General features: G+C 39.1%; 3 protein-coding genes across 5 annotated transcripts; 2 read left to right on the forward strand and 1 right to left on the reverse strand.

Moving 5' to 3' along the window:
* The first annotated feature begins 4,986 nt into the window (after positions 1 to 4,986).
* On the forward strand, positions 4,987 to 9,567 carry slc35d2 (solute carrier family 35 member D2). The gene is made up of 12 exons (XM_079365198.1): positions 4,987 to 5,260; positions 5,387 to 5,420; positions 5,499 to 5,585; positions 5,675 to 5,742; positions 5,824 to 5,895; positions 6,196 to 6,264; positions 6,382 to 6,484; positions 7,195 to 7,287; positions 7,389 to 7,456; positions 7,539 to 7,617; positions 7,914 to 7,996; positions 9,267 to 9,567. Exons 1-12 carry the CDS (start codon positions 5,124 to 5,126, stop codon positions 9,361 to 9,363), a joined length of 990 nt encoding a protein of 329 aa, XP_079221324.1. The 5' UTR covers positions 4,987 to 5,123; the 3' UTR covers positions 9,364 to 9,567.
* An 885-nt stretch (positions 9,568 to 10,452) lies between these two features.
* Positions 10,453 to 14,286, reverse strand: znf367 (zinc finger protein 367). Of its 2 annotated transcripts, none has more exons than XM_079365213.1 (5): positions 13,675 to 14,286; positions 12,678 to 12,828; positions 12,304 to 12,423; positions 11,744 to 11,882; positions 10,453 to 11,640 (listed from the first exon to the last, which is right to left on the reverse strand). In XM_079365213.1, exons 1-5 carry the CDS (start codon positions 13,945 to 13,947, stop codon positions 11,370 to 11,372), a joined length of 954 nt encoding a protein of 317 aa, XP_079221339.1. In that variant the 5' UTR covers positions 13,948 to 14,286; the 3' UTR covers positions 10,453 to 11,369. The 2 variants fall into 2 exon arrangements, with proteins under 2 accessions (XP_079221339.1, XP_079221338.1); XM_079365212.1 differs by having other exon boundaries at positions 13,669 to 14,286.
* Positions 14,287 to 16,921: 2,635 nt separating this feature from the next.
* LOC306826534 (intracellular hyaluronan-binding protein 4.S-like) lies at positions 16,922 to 22,275 on the forward strand. Of its 2 annotated transcripts, none has more exons than XM_079347902.1 (10): positions 16,922 to 16,945; positions 17,415 to 17,510; positions 18,355 to 18,589; positions 19,265 to 19,409; positions 19,587 to 19,730; positions 19,811 to 19,882; positions 19,965 to 20,045; positions 20,859 to 21,030; positions 21,371 to 21,556; positions 22,007 to 22,275. In XM_079347902.1, exons 1-10 carry the CDS (start codon positions 16,937 to 16,939, stop codon positions 22,070 to 22,072), a joined length of 1,206 nt encoding a protein of 401 aa, XP_079204028.1. In that variant the 5' UTR covers positions 16,922 to 16,936; the 3' UTR covers positions 22,073 to 22,275. The 2 variants fall into 2 exon arrangements, with proteins under 2 accessions (XP_079204028.1, XP_079204029.1); XM_079347903.1 differs by having other exon boundaries at positions 19,587 to 19,709.
* The last annotated feature ends 76 nt before the right edge of the window (positions 22,276 to 22,351 follow it).

Consider the following 22,351-nt stretch of genomic DNA (forward strand, 5'->3'; position numbering starts at 1 on the left):
GGGTTCAAGTCCGATCTTTGGCCCTTTCTAACGTGTAGTTCTGCTCTCTTCCGATTTCCATCATCTGTCCTATCTATTAGGGCAAGAAGTTCAGAAATAAATACTTACAAAACAGATCAATAAACGGACTTGAGCTTGTATAGCTCCTTTCTAGTGTTCTGACTACTTAATGCACTTTTACACCGCATGCCATAACTACCCACTGGCAGAGGTTGCTATACAGTGAGCGTCTTTGTTACGCTCAAATGACCAAAGACTCCAGAGCAATCTGGGATGACAAATGCACATTGGTGTATCTTTCCCTTATAGGAAATATGACTTCAGAAAGAAAATAAAAAGTGAAACGGAACCATCTACACGTTCTGACTTGTCTTATGATGATCATAACTTTGACAGCGCTGTCATCACTGTAATGACTAACCCCACAGGGACAAGCTGCTACACACATCCAGAGCTCTGAAAGCTTCACTGAACTGATTCATTGGATTGTTTGGTTTCAGTCCAAAGTGAATAATAAGTAGATGATGAAGAGGTGAAAGTTCTTTCATCAAATTATACCCTGTTACAATTTTCAAGCAGATGTTTATACAATAGCTTTCTTATGTTTGTGTTTGTGGTCACAGTTTCTTCTTTTACATAGTTGTCAAGGGAACTTCTTTGAAAGAGTAGAAACACTGTGTCGACACTCCGGGTTTACGTCATTGCTTCAAAGTAGTTCTGATCTCTCTCTGACTTGTAAAGATCTTATCCAACTAAAGGAATGGTTCCCAAACTTCTTCTGCAAAGCCCACCAACATTTTCAAGCGTCCTCACCCCTCCCCAATACACATCAACACATCAACATATATTGATATACACAAAACACACTGAGTCATGCTTTTTGCATACATTTTTTTTAAAATGTTTCTAAACAATTTACTGCAAACATCACAGAATAACTTCAGTGTGGCAACAAACCTAACAAGCTGTTTTTACAGAGGGAGCAATAAAAAAAATAGTCCTGAATCTGCCAAATGATGTAGCAAGAGCTGTAACTCATTTTTTTTTTTTTTAATCGGACTCTCCTGAAATAAAATACGATGGCATTCTTTTTATATAGTCCTGCAATAATTACAGGGACTAGTGTGTGCTTGTATTGTGCTTTAGATCTTCTTAAGTCTGGCGCGCAGCTGTAAAACTCTCACAAGTTCATTTTCAACATCCAGCGTCCACCTGCATTGGGGATTCATCTTTTGTAGATTCATTGTCAGCCGTACGTTTTCCTGGAAGTCTTACACACAATCTGCCATCCTTTGCGGGAGATTTGACAATTGGGCAAGCAGTAAGAGTTTTAAAATGCAATGTTCCAACTAATCTAATTAGATAGTAAATCTTTACAACACTCAAGTTAATTTTCTTGCCCCCTTTTGCAGATTTGTTTTAGCTCATTAATATGCATTTCATAGTTTTTACAGTGTATTGGTTTTAGGAAATAGCTGAACTGTGGAAATGTACACGCGATGTCAACGTGTAACTTTTAATGGGACATTAGTGACAGTGTTCAAGGAGGAACATGACTACGTCATAAGAACTGCCTGCTTGCCATCCCACTACATATGCCTAGTTTTCTGCAAAGATATAGTCACCTGTTGGTCCTTAAAGAGTCATTAAAGGATCTTGAAACAGTGAGTGTGTTTACATGTTATCAAGTCCACTGAGAGAAAGGGTCAGTACATGTGAAAACAGAAGTAATAAAGAGGTCAAAAGATTGACACTGTCATTAGATCTGCACCTGTACAACCAGCTGCAACAAAACAAATAATTTAAAGAAGTAAAACTATTAGAATTCAGGAATTCTGAGCTAACTGATATCAAGTCAGAGGTCAAAAGAGGGGTTGGGGGGGTCACAAGATTATAGATGTACCTAAGATGACATTTAAGTGAGTGATGTCATGATAGCAAGACTTATTGTGCAAGAGGCCGCAAATATTAATTTGTGTAAAATAGTGATGTAGAGGAGGTGTGAGGGAGCAGGATGACGAGAGGAAATCTCTGATTTGCTCTATGTTATGAAGTCTGTTTGGACTGCTAATAACTTCTGTCCTCCAATTTGCTATCACTTTGTTTATGTCTAGTGTGCTCAATGTTATTCAAATTTGAATTCATAGTTCATTTAGATGGTAAGGAATATTTGTGAGGACAACGTTTAATGGTTGAAATGGTTACACATGGTTATCTAACCCCAACTGTTCCAGAAAGTCCTCTCCATTTTTCATGTCAGTGAAACATTTTTCTGTTATGTTTTCATATATTTAGCAGAAAAAGGACATATTAAATGTTTTTTTCCATTAAGTGGCTGAATAAAATACACTCTCCTTGATCTCTCAAAAATTAAATAAGAATGAATCATCCTGAATATTCATATGATTAATACATTCATAATAGATGTGTAGTTAAACATTTTGTATCGTGACTTGTTATGAAGGAATTTCTGATATGGGTTAAAATGGACTCAGATCATACTGCAGGCATAATATGATAATATATGAATGGTTGATGACATACAGTATATTGCTGATATCATGACAAAATGAACTCTTTATGATTCACTACTTCACTCACTGCCACCAACATCAAACTATGAGTCTGTTCAAGACCTGAGTCTTTAGGCTGTTTGGACTGCTAATAGATGATAATCTCCATTTAAAAACAGAAAACACCCTGAAGCTAAATCTAGTATTTTGCGTCAGGCTTTTGAATGAGCAGTAACTCTCTCCAATTCATATTAGCTCAAATCAGAGCAGATTTCCAAGGTTAAGATAGTCAAAAAGCACACTAATGAGAGGCAGTTCAACATCTGAGTGCATATAATGAAGCACTCTTACTGCTATACCAGATACCTAGATGGAATCTAATTAGTTCAAACTAAAATCAGGACTTGTATGCAACGGTGCAAGCAAATCAAAATGCTCGAAAAGCAAAATAAAATACTGGGAAATAAAATGTGACAGGGTCACAGCAATAGTTACCATAACACAGACAAACATGTCACAGCCGTATGATGTTAAATCCTGCTGACAGCTTAATCTGTCATCAGAACTCCCCCGTAAACTGCTTCACCAGTATTTACTGTCAAAACCTTAGGCTGGGGCTCATCTTTAAACAGATACGATCACAGAAATGATCGTATAGCCTACAGACACACATGTCAGACAAAACAAAGAGAACTTCTGAGCCTATAAAGTGGCATGATGAAAGAGAGAGTTGCACCAGCAGAAGTATGTTTTCTCTATCAGTTTAAGATGTTTTCCTTGTCACTGTTGAAGACTTAACAACTTTTAATGTATTATATTTGGTCTTGACCTGCCCGGGGACTGCATATAGAATTAATCAAACTATAATCTGGTACGAAACATCTTATCTCTGTGAGATTTTTTTTTTTTTTTGTTCAAGGTCCCTGACAACTCCATTAATAAAATGAAATAAAAAAAGTCTGATTCAAGAGCGCCCTCAAGTGGACACACCGATTTTGGTGTTCAAAAGATTGTCCCTTACAATCCCATTGTTTTTCAGTGTCATTGTGTTTTAATCTCATCCCCTGCAGATTCAGCAGGTTCATCAGAGAGCAGCTTTATTTCCTTAGTTAATTGTTTTGCACCAATACACCAAGACAAATTCTTTCCATATGTAAATGTTTTGGCGATATACCCCGATTATGATTCTGGTGTTTAATTATAAATTAATTTGCATGTTGTAAAACAAAGATCTGATTTGTAAAGTACTTTGCATCGTTAACATGTCCCTGCAGAGTAGCTCCACATTTTGCAAAAAGAACTTTGTCCAGTTTTACTCTGGAAATGGGCTCCAAGTCAGTATGATCAGCTTTTAAAATCTATTTTTACATCGGATAACCTCAAAGTCTTACTTTACTTTACTAATTACTTAGTTTACTTTAATTCTGCAAATGTTCCAAAATAAATAAATATCATCTACACATATTATTCAAAGTGCCATATGGCATAATATAAATAACCATGCCATTGGATGCAAAGTTCAATAGGCTACTAGTGTATTTCCCCTAAACACTGTTACATGGTTTATATGTTTGTTGGTATCAACAAACATAAATATAGACTATTGTCTTGCTTCTTCTCATTGGTTTTTTAATTTTTTTTTTTTTTGACCCAGCACCCACTTGGGAGTCTGCGTGTCTTTGGTGATTTTTCATTATGATCTTGTAGGGGTAGTACACCAGTACGCATATTTTAATAATCCTATACTGTATTCGCAAACATTTAACCAACAGCAATATGACCCGGCCTAGCTATAGCCTACACCACATAAGCAATGTTATGATGAGTATCCATAACACACTTGACTATACAACATATTAGATGTAACACCAGAAGCATCTCTCAAACATTGCATTTTAAAGCAGTCAACAGAGGGATATATATTGACATGTGACACACACACACACACACAGACTTTGAAACTACCAGTACTTTGAGTGGCAGCAGCGCAGCGCTGTCCTCTCGCCAGCCCTCCTGTCAGTACAGCTGGATGCAGCGTCAGAGAACCTTCTCCTTCTTCCATCCGGACTTAAACTTGTTTAAAGTTCTTTTTAAAGGCACAAGCATTTATGGGCCCGGCCCCCTATGGTCCACCTATAGCGACGGCTGTGTGTAGGGCCATTACAATCGTACACAATTTAGCATAGCCTACTGATAAATGACTGATGATAAGCTAGTATAAGCAAAAGAACATTTAAACACTGTGAAAGGTAGATAACTACAGAATCTAGGTTTTCTTACCACTGAATGGTGTACGCTTCTTTATGTTAAAACATTTTTTAAACGATTAACCAGAAAACCTGTTTTTATTGTCGGTGAATTATTTCGATCATGTTTTCAACTAGAAACTAAAAAATTCAAGTCTGCTGATAAAAGTTTACATGAGAAAGATTTTTTTTTTTTTTTTAAGTCCAGCGGTTGTTGCTCTGTCGTCACTTCCTGGTTACGAACGCCCGATGTTGCGTGACAGTCGAACTGGGAAATGGGATGATTACACATACAGCGCGTGCTTCTGTCATCCCAATAAGTGCTGACTCCACCGTTAGACAACTGAAATAGGAGTATCTAAAAATGTCCGCTAAAGTCCGCCAAGAAGGAGAAGAATCTGTTGAACACTCCAGACAGCTGAAGTTCCTCTCCGCTGTGTTTTACGCAGGCAGCTCGTTTATTCTCACCATGGTGAATAAAACGGTGCTCACCACTTTCAGGTAATGTGCGTCGCTCGTCCTGTCATTATTGAAAAAACCCTCCAGTGTGAATGGAGGAAAGCTTGTGTAGCCTACCAGTGACTTCCTTAGGACTCATGTTTAAATGTTGTCCTCCCTCCCTCTCAGGTTTCCCTCCTACATGTGTCTTGGACTTGGACAGGTAAGTTGTCCAGTTGGGGATTTATATCTTGCCTTTAACTTATTCCCACATTAACAGACTACTATTGGTCTCTTCCAGATGGCCACCACTCTTGTTGTCCTGTATGTTGCAAAAAAGAGCAAAACAGTCCAATTTCAAGATTTTGACCTCAGTATTGTCTTAAAGGTAAGCGTTTTTCATTTGTCTCCATCGTCATTCATTCTCTAACAATACTACATGTTCCTATATATTGGACACCTTGGTTGTCTTCCCAGATTTTCCCTCTGCCATTGCTATATGTTGGGAACCAAATCACTGGACTTGCAAGCACGAAAAAACTCAGGTCATCCGGTTTAACAGTTACCTCATTCAGTGGACGTTTACATTCCAGTGTCACAGGGCTCAATCTTTTTGTCTTTTACAGTCTACCCATGTTTACAGTGTTACGCAAATTCGCCATATTGATGACAATGATCTTGGAAGTATATATACTCAGGTAAGACTACATGAGGTTTGTGTTTTTGATCTGTTTTTTTTTTTACTTGTCACTGTCATTTTGTTAAATGTTGCTTAGTACTTTGCTCAAGGTGGCTTAATGCTGTGCCATTGTAAATAACCTAAATAAAGAGTAGCGTGTCAAGGTGTTGTGAGATAACATATCTGCTGAATTTGCACTTTATAGAGAAAAATTGCTATCACTTTGTTTATGTCTAGTGTGCTGAATCAGTTCTGTGGAATGATATTAAATCAAAGTTTTGGGGTATTTAACTGACTTTTTCCGTTGTCGCTTTTTTAGAAAAACATTCCCAAAACGCCTTGTGTACAGTGTTGCGACGATTATCCTTGGTGCCATAGTTGCTGCAAGGTATGGATTTCTAGAGCGAACAAATGTAATAGATACGGTTTGTAGGTTGTTTCAAAAAATGGAGAAGAATTATCCCAAAACAGTTTTTGCTTTTCCTCTGTCTTTCCTGTCATCCAGCTCTGACCTGGCATTTGATGTGGAGGGATATACTTTCATCTTGCTCAATGATGTCTTCGCTGCTGCTAGCAATGTGTACATGAAGAAGAAAGTTGACTCTGAGGCAAGTTTCCCTGCTCTTTTAGTACTAATGGAGATGAATGTATCATAAAGGGCAAGTTACCTGCTTGTTATTTCTTTTCTTTCACGGTCCAGTAGCAGACAAATGAAAGGCTGGTATAGATCGTATTACACTGCAGCTGTTCTGTCAAAGAAAGAGGTTTTCTTTTGTTCTCAGTCCTGTTTCTCAAGATGGATTGATGGCTTTTATTTGCATTGTAGGCCTTTGCGAGAAACCTATTGGTTGAATGTCAACACAGGTTTTTATTGTTTGGTTTGTCTTACAGTCAGGCAAGGCTGTTTTTTTTTTATATAGCTCATTTCAACAACAAGGCAATTCCAGGTGCTTTACAGAAGACATCAAACGCATCATGACGGAGGAAAGAAAAAGATACATTAAAAAAATCCAATATTGTTTATTCAGAACGATGTATAGGTTCTTCAAATCGTGTTGGGTCTACAGTAAGTAAACAGGATCTCGACCGCGCCTTGACGACATAAAGAAACAGCAAGTTGACTCAATCTCTTGAATAGGATATGGATACAAACAATAGTCAATTCAATCAGCTTTAAAGTGACACGAGAAGAATTATGAGTACAACCTGCAGGAAAAGTGACAGTTTTTAGGTTGACTCTCTCACAGTCATTCCAGCAAGTCTTTTGTCTGGATGGTTTTGATTTATTTAACATTGTATCTTCCTCTTTTCTGTTCAGGGTCTTGGAAAGTATGGTGTCCTTTTTTACAATGCACTAATCATAATCATCCCCACTCTCGTGGCAAGTGCATTTACTGGAGATTTACATGAGGTACTGTATGTATATTAACTGTGTGACACTCTGTGTGTACATCAGTATGCCCATAACTGTAAAATCTTTTCACCTGACCATCTTGTATGATTGATTGGCAGGCAGTCACATTTGAAGACTGGGTTAAAGCCACTTTTATTTTTAGTTACCTGATCTCCTGCTTCATGGGGTATGTTCCTATACATCTGTTCATTTTGTTCAACAATGACCACATCTACCAACTTTCTAAAGTCTCTGTTATGCTTTTTCAGGTTTGTACTGATGTACTCTATAGTCCTGTGCAGCTATTATAACTCAGCACTAACCACTGCAGTGGTTGGAGCAATAAAGGTAACAACCACACTGATAAGGAAACTCTTTGTAGACCGAGCATGGTGATAAAAAAAATACCATCAAGCACTCTTCCATATGACTGACCTTGCAATGTAAGGAGTTGTTGAACATTTCCTATAGGCCTCACCTGGAACTATATCTGCACCGAGTACTATTTACTTTCAATTCACAAGCCAAGTAACAGACAGAAAAGAATTCACAGCCAGAAAGAGTTTAGTTTTTACAATTTCATCAGTGAAGTTTAAGCAAAGAAGGTCACCGTTAACTTGTATAATCACTTACATTTTCTCCAGAATGTTGCAGTAGCCTACATTGGCATCTTTGTGGGTGGCGACTACCTGTTCTCATGGACAAACTTCTTTGGCCTTAGTATTTGGTAAGAATGATTTTTTATAGTCTTACTTCGATTCTATTGTTTGTATTATCATTACTGTTCTGAAGGGTTCTTAGGAAAGGGACTGTACCATGGGCATCGAGTCAGGAGGCCATTATCCAACACAGAGACTTGAGTAATGTGAACAGTAGAAACACACAGTAGATGTTGGAACATTAGTGCATTGCTGAACTGCCACCCCATGTGAAGGTCCCAACGTGAGTGCAAGGGAGTGCCATCTTAAATAAACAGTAATCAGGTGAATGCAGTGTAACTAATCAGTGACAAAGTGCAAACCAGAGGAGACATGGAGAAACCAGGAAGTGTACTAAAGGGAGGTAGGTTAAGAAAACAAGTGGTCTTTGCTACAATAATTATTAATTACCTTTTAACTGTTCCTTACAACATGACATTGCCAGCAAAGTTAAAGGAGCCAAAACAACCAAACCACAAGGCCACAACAAGTACCTGTTGCTGTTTAAGAACAGACCTCTTTGAAGCTTGTTGTCTTCATGCACACATTGAGTCTTTTTATTACTGGAGCATTTTCCAAATGTGAAATGTGGGCTATACATTTATGGAACAGACATTTATACAGCACATGATCAGGAAAGTACTGACTTGTTTTCCTGGCAAGATTACGTAAACTGTTAAAAGACTTCTTATACAATGGTTAGTTCTGACCAAGTATTCTGATTGGGCTCGAGGTATTCCATTAGTGCTGATAGAGAGAAGCCTACAACATACCTGGGGCTTCTTATGAATACTGTAAGGAGACAGATGGTCCTGAATAATCCAGCTGAGACGTACAGTTAACACAACACACTACTTAGTAACCATGAACTAAAACAAAGAAGCAACAGTGCAAGAGTTTGTTGGCAACATCATGACATGTTGGCTTGAGATGTGCGCCTAATGCAAAAAGTGATTAGTTTGTTGTTTTTGACCATTTTCTTAAACTTCTTTTGGTCTTTGACTTGTTGTGTAAAAGTAATAATACATGCAAGGCTGAGATGTTGTTCTGGATATCATCTCTGGCATGAGGCTGCACAACTGAATCACAGTAGTGCTGATTTTTTATTACAATATCACTCCCGTTTCTTTACTAGAGTATGACGCATTCTGAATAAGTCCCGTTTACATGGCACAAAATAACAATATGATCATATTTGGTGAAGTAGTGTTTGGTAAACACATTCTGACTAGCAGTTAAGTGGTCCCAACAATTTTTTATTTCCCAACAATATCATGGTTTCATCTTTTTGTCTTGCAGTATGTCAGGTGGACTAACGTATGCATACTTCACCTTTAACATCCAATCATCTGCGAGTCGCAACGAGGAGTTGAAGATTCACGTCACAAACGATTGAAAAGGGAGGTTCTCCACTCATTAAACAGAAGATGTTCTAGCATTCACCACTAGGTGGCATTGTTCTGCTCCATATTGGAGCGCGTTGATCTTCTGCACTTTTTTAATATTCCTTTAAAATCACTGAACTGACAGATTACTCATGCTATCTATTTTATGTTTTCTTACTATGAAATCGTGACTAAATAAATGGGCAGTAAGTGCACATATTTTTTGTCAGGTTTGGTGAATGTTTATTGAAAACCAGCCGTCTTCGAACAGTGTGGACAGTCTGTCAGAGAATCTTACCTTTGACATGTGGAATATAGTCTACCAAGCAAGCTCTACACATATCACAAACACAAAAAACTGTTGGAGGAAATTAATTTGAGGGACAAAACTGAAACTAAAAGTCAACTTCAAAACTCTCCACAAATTGTGCACACTCCATATTCTAACAAACAATGTTTATATATTAAATGCCATACTCTTGTCAAACCACAAAATAGACTACGGGTTAGAAATGCTTCAAAATATACTATGATTGGGTACAATAAATCATTTGGTGTTTTGATTATCAACATTAAACTTGCCTTCCAGTTACACAAGGGGCATTTGTAAATTAGACAGATTCAAACATAGTTTGAGTGACAGGTTGTTTGTGAAGGTGTCCCAAAAGCAACCAGGCGCAGGGAAGTATTGAGAGGCTTTTATACAGTGTTGAAAGATGTAGTGTTGCTTTAAAATAAAAGAGAGCATCCAGCACTACACAAACCAGTTTATGAAACACTGGTTTCCATTTGTCTGGACACGTACTGTACCATTAATTTAACCTTCAGTGCATTGCAAGCGTAATCCAAGATTTAAGTGCTCAGTTGCAATCAACTTGATGTCCGAGTTGAACTCTCAAATTTACAGCTATACTCTTAGAGACATGTTAATGTACGTCATAACTCAGCCAATGGAAATGAGATGACTTATTTGTCTAACACACTACTATGACACCTGACAGTAAGCTTGTGTAAATGTCATACTTCCATCATTTTTGATACCACCTGTTTTAAAGTGATACAATCTCAATTATAGTACAATGTATAGTACTAAGAAGGGAAAAAAAACAAACTACAGATCATCAGCCATTTTTCACAGAAAGCTGAGTGAGAACAATGTAAACAGTGTAATTTGCCACCAATTTTTTGAGTAACTTTTAAGTTTTGTAGATATTTTAGACTTTTGGATTAAGCTTGCAATGATCACCTCTAATTCCAATATCAAAACGACTATGTTACATGCCAAACTGTTCCAGCTTCTCTGACTTTTTTTTTTTTTTTTTACTCTCCTTTCTTCCACCTATGTATACTCCTGAGAGAGTGCTGAATAGGTGAAGATCAAATCTCAGGCTATCTGAACCTGTCTCAGTCTGTCCTACCACCACTGCTGTCCCACGTGGCAGTGATGATATTCTTAACAATGCTGGAGATGAAACCTGCGAGCATGATGGGAGGCCATCAGACAGTTGGAACACAACTTAAAAATTTCTATGTACGACCACACCCTGTATCATTCTGTCCATCTGAGCTTAATCCATATATACATCAGTCATATACACTCATATACTTAAAAAAAACTCGTTACCATCAAAGTGCAAACAACACAGATCAAAACATAATAGGTACACTTTCTTTGCCTTTAGAAGGCAGAAGAAAGCGAGACATTCTTCATGTTGTCAAATCTACAATAATAGCAGCCTAAAAGGATAAAATGGAAGCTGAGTAAGGTGCTTTAGCTTGTGCCTTCCTGCTGCTGTGGGTGGGGGTGTAGATGGTGCCGTACATTAACACTGATCTCAAGCCAATTCAGCTCTTTCTCAAAGTCTGGTTGCACAACTTGAAAGAATCAACTAAACTAGTCATTGATCTGCATTTACGAACATTTTGTAGCTACAGCACACTGCAGGAAGGCGGGTTAGGGATGGAGGTATAAAGGACAGGGAAGGGGGAGTCCGGGATCATGGAGTGACAGGGTAGTTCAGGGAGACAGGTTGTTGGCTAGCTCTATGAGTGCCAGAGCGCCGTGGAGACGCTCTCGTTGCTCCTGTAGGCGGCGCTTGGCGGCTCCGCCTCCTCCTCCTCCCTGGCTGCCCTTCTCCTCCTCCATGGGTTCGTCCTCTTCCCCGTTCTCTTCATCAGAGTGGAGGAACTCCATGGGATCCTGCTGCTCCTGGTCTTCTGTTCTTGCCTTCCCCTGTGCCTTCAGCTTGGTGGTTGTCGGGGCACGCTGCTCACGGGTTTGCCAGTACCTGCGTGGACAAAGAGGAGTACGATTAAATACAACGTAAGCAGTTAATGACATGAAGGATTCTGATACAGAAAAGAGCACTAGTGTCTGCAGTATTCTCTTACTTGGCCAGCCACTCTGCTACAGCCTTGTTATCCACAGACTGGGCCTTGCCCAGGCCCTCCTTTGGTTCCTCTCTCTTCAGACGAGAGAAGGGATGGTTGGGACAGTGACGGTTAGCATGAGTAAACCGATTGCCACATCCTGCAGAAAAACAAACCCGTATAAATAACTGCAATGAAACTAGTGCACAAGTGATTTGCAACAGAAAAGATCAGGAGTGCCTGACGCTGTATTAGTTATATTACTGAAAGAGCATTAAGTCCAGTGAGTAGGTGTGATCTGGGTTTTTACTAGAAAAATCTGACTCTGAGTTTCAACTTGTACATCTGCATATTAGTTTCTGTTGTGTGTTATCAGGTACTTTCCAAACGCATCAATTATTGCTCAGCCAGAAGAAAAACTTCAGTTAGTCTGTTTGCTGTATTTCATAACAAGGGAAAGTCCCGAAAACGGAGAGAACCCAAACCTCCACTTTGATTGGTAGAACAATTTTGCTTTAACTCTATTCAATTCAGCTAAAATAGCCCCTTCTTTCCACCAAAAGAATAACATCAAGCCTAACCTTTCTCAGAGCAAACAAAGGGTTTTTCTCCAGTGTGCAGCCGTTGGTGCGTTTTCAGCTGACCACTCTGGACAAATGCCTTCCCACAGTTTGGGTAGTCACACAGGTAGGGCCTTTCTCCTGCAGGAGACATGAAGCACATCTTTCAGGCAACTATTGTTGTTTTACAATTCATTTGTTATGACACAGTTCTGTTTATATGATACATGCAGTAAAAATAACTAGGATTAAAACCCTAAAAAAAATCATATAGGAAACTGGGAGTTCATTTATTTTCTTCTTTTAAAACCAACAAAGCTGATTCCTCTTCTCTTAGTCATTACACACTGAAATGTTTTTTTGCTTTTCAGTACACCCGCCTCCATGTCTCTCACCAGTGTGTGTCCTCTTGTGAGCCTGCAGGGATTTCTCTCTGGGAAAGACTCGGTTGCAGATGTTACAGCGGATCCGGCTGGATGACGTCTCCCCCTCGCTTATGAGCTCTCGGACAGTGTCAGCCCGTGGACGCCCTCTGCGGATTCCATCCTGATAGCGAAATAACAGAGTTTATGGGTAACCCTTTAATTAAGTATTTCCTTATGGAACAGCATATGCAGTTGTGGAACATGAAACTGTAAATTTAAATATCCTTACATTGTGTGATCATGTCAAATAAATAAATGAATCAAGTCAAGGGTTCAATTTAAATGAAGCTCTAAGCTCTTGATACTAATTCATTACAAATGTAGGCCTACCTGTATTTAATAATCTAATTAGCCTATTTAATAAAAAGCAGACCACTGTGTTAACATGGCGTCATTTTGTGCAATTCAAATTAATGTTAATCGGAAATTACTGTATCAACTGATCTCACGTGTCACATTGTAGCAGGACGCACGTCGGTTGATCATAATGCATTCACATCCGGTTACATTTTGGCGCGCGACTAGACGTCATGTTAGAGCAGCTGCTCCAGTATCAGGAAGTAAATGGGTTTTAAAATCCACCATGTCACACCCTATTGCGCGGGCGTTTTTTTTTTTTTTTAAATGACTCTCCATCTTGGCCATACTGCGGCCGACTTCACACAATACTGAAGCTTTAAAAAGATCTGTTCAAATCAAAGGGTGGGTTGTTTTAAAGCTTGTTTTAAAGCTTGTTTCTAAAATATGTAAAAAATAATCATGCGCCTAAAGCTGGGTTATTACAAGTAGATAGACACTTTTATAATATTTATATAAGTTATAAATGAATTATATCAGTATCTTGGGAAACGGTATCATACTGTGATTATAAAATTGTAAAAGTAGTCTCCTCAGTCTGTGCATTTACACCGCATGTAGGCCTAGTGTTTGAAACATCACGCATACAGTAAGCCGCACTCACCCCGACCTGGTCAGGTGAAGATGCCGTGTCCGCGTCCCTCGCTGTCTGAGTCCCGGTAGGTGATGAAGCCCCGCTCAGAGAGCCAGGACTCAGTGTCACATTGTGGGCGTTCTCCCCCCATTTCCACGGGTAGACCATGAAGTCGCTAAAGCCGGGGCTTGTTGGTGTCAGGGCCTCAGCCTTCCTCGGTTTGATCGGCGTGGTCTTGATGACAGACACCAGGACTCTTTTGGGAGAGTCGTTGCAGAAAATAACATGGGGGTGTTTGTTCTCGGTCATCGTGAGGATGTCAAACTAAAGCAGAAAATGATCTGAGAAGGAACAATCTGTAAAACTTTATAACTCAACAAGTTAAAGTAAAGTCCAATAAATAGCGCAGCCTTCTCAATCCGGAGTGAATATTTCCTTCATTTCCAAAGAGGTTTGAGAATTTAAAAAAATGAAAGATCCACCCCCCGCTACAAAGTGTCAAAAAGACAGTCAGAAATGTGGTGATAGTTAGTTTCCTTCTTGTTGCAGAGGGTCCTCTGAACTGACCGCTGTGCGCCCACAGGAGCGTCGTCCCGCGTTGCAAAATCGCGCCTGAGCAGTCGACTGACCAATCAGCTGCGGATATCTGACCCCACATGGCAAGCGAACCAATCACAACAGCCACATGTATCCCTCTTGCAGGACTACTAGCCAATGGGGAGAGCTTGGAGAGTCTTCGGGCTTTGATTGGTTCAGAGCTTTTCCTCCAATGAGATTTAAACACTTGACGCGCTCTTGCAGCTAAAATGAAGATAGGCCAATGAGAAGGAGAGGGAGTCGTACGTCCGGCCGTGTGTTAACCAATGAGAGTGAAAGGCGGTTAATTCTTCATTGCAGACGAGCAGATGGCTCTTTCCCGCGCTGGAGCGTCTGTTTATGTTGTTACATTTCTAGTCAATTTAAAGGGAAGGGCAACGGTGGTACAGAGGCGCCAAAGTTACGTCATCATTTAGGAAGGAAATGTTTGAACAAAGGGTATACTGTGTGACATATACAAGACAGAAACAAACGGCAGTGGGTTTTTAAGGGTAAAAACGCACACATTATCCTGAACTCTTCTGTAGCCCCCGAAAGCAATTCAATTAAAAAAAGAAAATTAAATTCAAAAGCAGGTGATATAGGCCTATGCTATTTTATTTTTTCCAAGGATTTGTTCATGGTTATGTTAAAAATAATTATTGACGCTGACATAAATAATTGAATAAATAATTGCCATCAATTGGAAAAAATGCTGGCATTAATACAGATATTACAGTTGATCACGTTTAATTTTAACAGAGGTTACAGCTCTGCAAAGGTTTCTATGATGAATAGGCCACTGAAAACAAGTGTGCAGTCATAGTTTCCAAGCCTTCATTGCAGTGAGACAGAGGCTTTTCTGTTGTTTTTTTTGTGATCTTTTCCATTTGCTGCCAGCATGTTTGTCCGTTTTCCATTCATTCACTTTTTTTTTCTTCCGAAAAAGGCAATCCAACACTAGAAGGCCTTTTTATTTTACCATAATGCAGGCCTGTGTACCGGCTTTGACCACTAGATGAAGCCAAATTTCACTTTGTAAAATAGATCCTGTGGTTTCCTGCAACAGACAGTGACATGCCTTAACCTGTTTTTGTACTTCATTGAACTTGGAATTTCTGGGTCTGTTTGTTTATTTGTTTCATTTTTATTAATTTTATTAAGGAACATTTAAAAAATGCATTAAATATAAATATTAGTACTCCTATCTTTATATATTGGATTGAATTATTTATATCTGCACCTTTTACTAATTTAGACATGTTCTCTTATTGATATCTATTTAATATTACCTTATTGTGTGCTTTATTTGAATGTATTCAGTTTACAAAGGGTATTCTTCAGCAAATGATTTGAGTTATATTAACTCAACTTTTAATGTTAGATTTAATGTGTGCAATCTGTTGCCTCAATTTTATTGAGTAGTTAATGTGTATCTCTTGCAATTCATGAATCATGTTGAAGTTTGCACAGATTTCCCTTAAGTATTATAATCAGTGTAATAGGCCACATAAAGATCATTAGCATATCTTCTTCAGAATATATTTTAGTTTAATTTTAATACTTCACAAAATATATATAGAGCAGATACTTATACCCTCTTGTTTAATAAAGCAAGGAAATACAATGCAGATAAGAGGGTGTTGTCCCAGCTGGGGGTCTACCTCACTGACTTGCAAGTCAGCTACAAAAAGCAGAGAGTAGACCACGAATGTCGAAAGTCACAGGATTATCTAGTTGCAGCAAGGTAGGTGCCTCCTCTAAAATGTTAGTGTGCTGTGTCAGCAGTAGTTTTAGCAGAGGTGGGGTGATGTTCGTGTGTTAGTTTCTGATAAAGAAAGTGTCCTTAAAGTGTTGCACACAATCCAGAGTCTGTGATGCAAGTGTTAGAGCAAAAAGGAGAGGTACATTGGCCTAAGAAAATAGCTTTATTAGTACAGTAATTGGGTAATTGGTTATAAACGAGGAAATGATGAAGAGACGGTCTTAAACTGCCTGTGGTTCAGCAGTATTTCTTAAGTAACATCCAGTATTGTATTGATTTAGTCTGTAACAAAAAGGTAAATATATTAAGGCTCTAATACAAATATAAATTAGTAAACACTAATTTCTTACATAAATACATTTCTTAGAATTATTAAAAGTTCTTTGACATGAATATTACATGGCAGAAATCAAGTCCCTAGGCAGATAACCATTTTACACAAAATGTTTATAAGCATTACAGGTGCCACCTGCTGGTCAGCATAGGATATTACAAGCAGCGTTCACAAACGGACTTTCAACTACACATGGAACCAATTAAACTAAGATCAAAGAGAGACACGCCTCATGCTCAGTTAAAACTTAGAAATAACATTAAAACTACTACAAACACTCAACAAACAATAAACCAGAGTGTAAAGGCCACAATACAATCACCCTCTCTCTAGCTCAGCAGCAGGCCAAAAGTGTAAGTACCAACTTGTGAATATAACTGAACATTGAGGATAACTTGTTTCATCATTGACTTAACACAGGGTGAAACAGGACAGTAAGGATCCCATAACAAAGGTTATACTTAAACTAAATGTACAGAGTCCAGAGAACTTGTACGCAGCTGTTCTCATCTCCCTAACTGTTCATGAGGTGCTGACGTCATCGACATGAGTGAGGAGCGTGATCAATTAAACCGAATGTCGCGGACTGTCTGAGCCTTTTATACACCTCTGCTGTCAGCCTGATGAACAATGTCTCTGCCATCCCTTCTCCCCCCATGTAACCCATTCTCATCAGCCGCACACTGACAGTAATATGAAGGATGAAGCTGATTTTATGCTAGCTGGAATTCAAATGTTCTTTTATGTATACACTCTGAGAGTAGATTTATAAACACTGTAAGATTCTTTTTCATTGTCAACTGCATAGCTCCTCCATTGCACCTTTTATATTTTACATTTTTGAATTCTATTTTATATATTTGTAGCCTAATTGCTACATTAAAGTGCTTGCTTGTTGCTTCATTTCCTGTGTTGCACCAAGACACCAAGGAAACATTCCTTGTATGTGTAGACTATGGTGTAGACCTACTTGATTCTGAATTAACCCAGAATTGATAAAATACTGAAAATGTTGTTGCCTGATATATTTGGGAGACAAATTACAAATGTGATCACGCTGCAATGACATTTAAATAGAAAAGCTTATTTTTGTTGTTATAGCCCTACTACTGGCCAAAGAGGGAGGGAAGTTGTCATGACGACAAACCCGAGGTTAGACCACAAAGCAACAGGGAGGACAGGACAACACCTGCTGCGGTAACCCTCTATCATAAACTACAAGTCAAGACACCTTGTAGTCACTGCATTTAAAGGAGGAATGGGTTTCGGGGAGACTGATTTATATTTTAATAAAGGGTCTTCGGTAACTACAATACCTAAAACTCGGCCAATGGTGACTTGACTGAAGTTAGCTGTTACCATGACAATGTGCTAACCAGCTAGGACAAACCGAACACTGAACTAACATGAGTATAGACAGGACATGGTAAAGGTCTTGTATTGAGATTAAGATATATATAATTGCAGTAAATTAACCGTGGATTTAAATATTCATTCTTAACTTTAAGTTAGCCGATACTTTGCCCCTTTATATCCAACGTCAGCTAGCCTGTTAGCTAAAGTTAGCCAAAGTGAACAGATTGGTACTAAACCTTAAAATCACAAATATTCTCCTAATATATTTTGTGTATATTTTTTTTAGGTTAGATTATATTGCGTTAATGTCCTGTTCATTTTGTTTTGGCTACATTTGATGAAATAAATAACAACCTGCACTTTTTTTCCAATATGCACATCTAAAGGCTGAGTCGGCAGAATTTAGTGCAAACATTTGTTAAAGGACTGCGAGTCTGTGTAATGAATATTGATTAGTGAGTAGCCAATTGATGAGCAGAGGGGCGTGGTTTGTTTTGTCTCCACACGTGGAAACAATTAAAACTGTCCCTAAACTCTTGTGCGTCTTTACTTGACACAGGGCAGCAACTTATCTCTCTTTTCTGTTGATGGGGTTTTATTTTCGCTGTTTGGTTTTGCAAGTTATCCATTCATCTTAAGGAGGACATCAGCAATTTGAACTTGTTTTTTTCCCCCCTCCTCATAGACACGGGCTGAAATGCTGCCGGACGCTTACGGCTGCGCTGTGGCAAACAGGTTCGGGAATCTTCTGGATGACGATGCTGACCCGTTTGACCTGATCAGCGAAGTTGAAACTGAGAAAAAGAAAAATAAGAAAGACGGAGATGATAAGAAAGGCAAGCAGAAGAAACCTGGAAATAAAGAATCTCAGAAGGATAGACGCCTTCCCATGGCGTCAAAAAGTCAAGAGCCCGTCCAAGGTGAGCTGAAAGCTTGTCTGCATTGTAGTTTCGTAGCTCAAATGTCCCTCGTATCTGCTGGTATTTCTAGATCTGTTTGCTCAGGCTTTGTCAGCTGTTGATGGTGCAATGTCAGCAAAGCTGCTAGGCACATGTGCAGACTGTCAGGGGGGGAGGGAGGGGTTCCTCACTTTTCTTTTTGGGGCCACCTGAAGCCAAATCACATTCACATGGATTTGAAGCTCACAAAACAAATCGTGATACATTTATGTTATTCCTGAAATGACAGTTTACAAATGTAGATAACATGTAAAACATTTTTTTTTTGTGTGGGTTCAAAAAAATAAATGTGGTGTTGCTGGAATCTTGACCATTGAGAAACAAACCATTAGGACTTTTTTTTATTTGTGTTTGAAAGGATATAGTACATGCTAAACTTTGCTTTATATGCATTTTGTTCTGCCAGCCATCCTTACAATAAAGCAATTTGAGAACTGCCCTTAAAATGGGGTTCATTTGGACTTTTTATTTAAAAAAGTGAAATGGTTTAATTGGACTCTGATGCATATGTTTGATTTTCTCCGACCATGAGACTGTAAGCAGTACATTGTTGTAGTAGTAGTAGAATTTAAACTGAGTGCTGGGAAATTGAAATCTAATTAGCACTTTTGAGGTTCTTACACTTTCTGTCCTCAGTCGGCAGGCAGCAGCATGCACGTCCTGGACCTGTGATGGAGAGGGGAGATGGCAGAGAGGAGGCCCACAGGGGCACAAAGAGGGCTGCCTTTGTGGACCGCAGTGCCAACCAAGTGGACTACCCTCAAGAGTTTTCCGTCTCTCAGTAAGTTCACATACTGGTTGGCCATTTGTTCATTCAATAGAGTCCCACCATTGATTAAAATAAAACCAAAAAGAATCCAAAATAAAAGACACCATGTCTCCAGCAATACTCCTTTGCTGAATTTGAAATGAAGAATCTGGCATATAGTAACTGGGTTTAAATCTTATTTATCCCCAGGCCTTCCTTCAATGTGGAGTCGGACTTTAGAGGCAGGGGGGGCTTCAGAGGTAGGAGAGCACCAAGGGGTGTAGGAGGGCACCCAAGGAACCCTGACAACTTCAACCCGCGAGGCAAAAGAGAGTACGATCGACACAACGGAACGTAAGGCATCTTTGCGCGACGGGGAAAGTTGTAAAAGCTCCTGCACTTCTTGACTTTTCTCTGTTAATGTTTTATTGCAGCGGTATCTCTCCTGAGGAAAAGAGAGGGGGCAGAGGACCCTGGAACTGGGGCTGTGTTGATGAAACTGGAAGGTAAGGAAACGTCTTTTAAACAACATGGTAAAGACAAAATCTATACTGGCACATGACAACGCCAATGTTTCTTCTGATGAAGTGAACTGATGGAAGTGACATCTGATACTCCAGTCAAATCTGAGCAAACTCAAGGACCTGTGGAGGAGGAGAACGAGAATCAGTGAGTAACACCATCTGTCTTAAATATGGTACCAGAGTGACATCGGCTGTTTCATCGGTCAGCAGTTAAAGTCTGTTAAACATTGAGAATACAGAATTTCTAAAAAATAAAAAAAGTATCTTGCATTTTTGTTTAAGCTTCATGAATTGTAACATGGAGACAGAAAATCCAGACGCTGCTCTAAAAATACATTTTTCTCTTAATCTTATTTAGAACTAGATCGAGACCCATAATGTTTGGTACTGAAAATAATGTATGTTTGTATACAGGCTCAAGGTGTTTGGTGGGAGATCAGAAGATAATGGGGGCTGGGCAGCTGTGCTCAGTGGTACAGTTGGTTGTCGCTTAATGGGAAAGTCGAGGGTTAGATTCCCATTGTTTAGTTTTTGTAATTTATTGGTTGTACTATGGGGGCAGCTAAATGTTAGCAGCACTCCAAGGGGACCGTAAGTCTACAACAGTGTATATTATCACGGACACTTGTAGCAAGTAGCCACAACTCCTTAACCTTTTAATGAAAATGTCTCTTGTGTATTAGCACAGCAAAAACATCTTGGTAATGTGGAAATTGATTCAAATAAACCAAAAGTTTCCACTTTGTTTTATGAACTTGATCAAAATCTTTATTTTGTGGATACATTTATTCACAAGATCATGTTGCAACAGTGAAAAAAAACTGATTGCCATTAAGTACTTTCAGTACATTTAGTACGCCTGCAGGCTTTTGACAATATGTGAATCTTAATTTCTTCTAGCCACAAAGTGTAGAAAATGTCAAAGTGCACTTTAACACGCTTTCTCCAATCATGGCAGGGCGATAGAAGAAGATGGAGAGATGGTGGTCCAGGTTGCCATGGAAATGACCCTGGATGAGTGGAAGGCTCTGCAGGAGGTCAGTCGTCCCAAGGCAGAGTTTAATATCCGCAAAGCAGAGAGTGCGATTCCCTCCAAGGCCAAGGTTATCCACCAGTCCAAACACCTGGAGGTGAGTGTGTAAAGCTCTCGTAGGGAATGATGTGTCACAGGTCAACTCAGCACTGATAAAAGAAATCTGTGGTTGTGAGGAAGAGGTGACTTGTAAGATACATTACTGTAAGATTTTATCTGCCTGTGATGTTTTGCGGTGAGATAAAGGCACAAGTTCTTTAGAAATCTGTCAACTATGCAAACGATGAAATAACTGAGCTATACACATTTAATCAAAAACCAAACTGAGAAATGTTTCAGATGAGCCTTTGGCAGAACTTAACTCCGACTCAGAGTTTAGGTGCTGACTAAAGAAGTTAGTTTGTGTGTACAGCAAACTTTTTGCCTCTGATCTTCAGAACCTCAAAGAGATGCCTGAGGACATGGAAGATGATGGCAACTTCCTCCGCAGGCCTGTGAACGACATCACTTCCCTTTTGGACATCAATTTTGGGAGTCTTGGGCGCCCGAGTCGTGGGGGTCGGGGAAGAGGACGAGGTGGTCAGACTAGTCGTCCAGAGAGAGCCAAACCCATGATGGAGAGGGTATGTTGGCAACATGGGAACAAATTAAACGCAGTTAAGAAAGTTTAAAGTTTCTTTTTTTTAATTGAACGGTATCTAAAACCTGCCACCAGGGGGACTCTCAATCAAAACACAAGAAACAGAGGCTGGCAGGGAATCATTCTCTCTGATATGCCTTCATTGACATAATGTAAACATTGTCATGAAATTCTAGATATTGTAGAAAAAAGAAGCATCACTTCCTCAGTACCACGGAGCATTCAACCAATCAACAAGCTGCGGTTATATAGTCTGAACTCTGCACTGTATTGAACTTGCCAATTGATATTCCTAACATGTTTTTATGAATTACTTTCACAGTGTTTCTGATGTCTCGTGTCTTTATGCAGAGGCAAATTTCATTCAATAAAAAGGCACATCAATCTGCAAGTTTTGTTAATACACTTTGTGCTTTTCTGTTTGTCTAATCAGGACAATGATCCAGCTCCAAACCCAGATGACCCAGAAGACTTCCCAGCACTATCTGCTGGAATTTAGCTGAAATCACATCTTGGTTGACCTCCTGTGGGGAATAAAGGTTGCACTTCTCACTAGCTAAAAAAAAAAAAAAAACTACACCGTTTATGTTTCTGCTGTTCTTAAGGTTTGGGGTTTTATTGTACTGGATTTATTTTGTTCGATTGCACTTAAGGTACACTGTTGGGCATCTGACTTCTTGAGAATAAATGCTTTTGCAAGTTTATCTTGTAAGTATACTTTTATTACCCGTCCCCCATACTAACACTGACAGTGTGTACTTTATCAAAGAATACCAGC

Source organism: Symphodus melops (assembly GCF_947650265.1).
Source record: "Symphodus melops genome assembly, chromosome: 1".
NCBI classification, from domain to species: domain Eukaryota; kingdom Metazoa; phylum Chordata; class Actinopteri; order Labriformes; family Labridae; genus Symphodus; species Symphodus melops.

Excerpts from the sequence above, each read along its gene's own strand:
- slc35d2 (XM_079365198.1), top strand. The coding sequence starts at position 5,124 with ATGTCCGCTAAAGTCCGCCAAGAAGGAGAAGAATCTGTTGAACACTCC. Across the intron at positions 5,896-6,195 it reads TTGGAAGTATATATACTCAG|AAAAACATTCCCAAAACGCC; the intron begins GTAAGACTACAT and ends TCGCTTTTTTAG. Across the intron at positions 7,618-7,913 it reads CAGTGGTTGGAGCAATAAAG|AATGTTGCAGTAGCCTACAT; the intron begins GTAACAACCACA and ends CATTTTCTCCAG.
- znf367 (XM_079365212.1), bottom strand. The coding sequence starts at position 13,947 with ATGACCGAGAACAAACACCCCCATGTTATTTTCTGCAACGACTCTCCC. Across the intron at positions 12,424-12,677 it reads TCACAAGAGGACACACACTG|GAGAAAGGCCCTACCTGTGT; the intron begins GTGAGAGACATG and ends TGTCTCCTGCAG. Across the intron at positions 11,641-11,743 it reads GTAGCAGAGTGGCTGGCCAA|GTACTGGCAAACCCGTGAGC; the intron begins GTAAGAGAATAC and ends TTGTCCACGCAG.
- LOC306826534 (XM_079347902.1), top strand. Across the intron at positions 18,590-19,264 it reads AAGTCAAGAGCCCGTCCAAG|TCGGCAGGCAGCAGCATGCA; the intron begins GTGAGCTGAAAG and ends TTCTGTCCTCAG. Across the intron at positions 19,410-19,586 it reads CAAGAGTTTTCCGTCTCTCA|GCCTTCCTTCAATGTGGAGT; the intron begins GTAAGTTCACAT and ends ATTTATCCCCAG.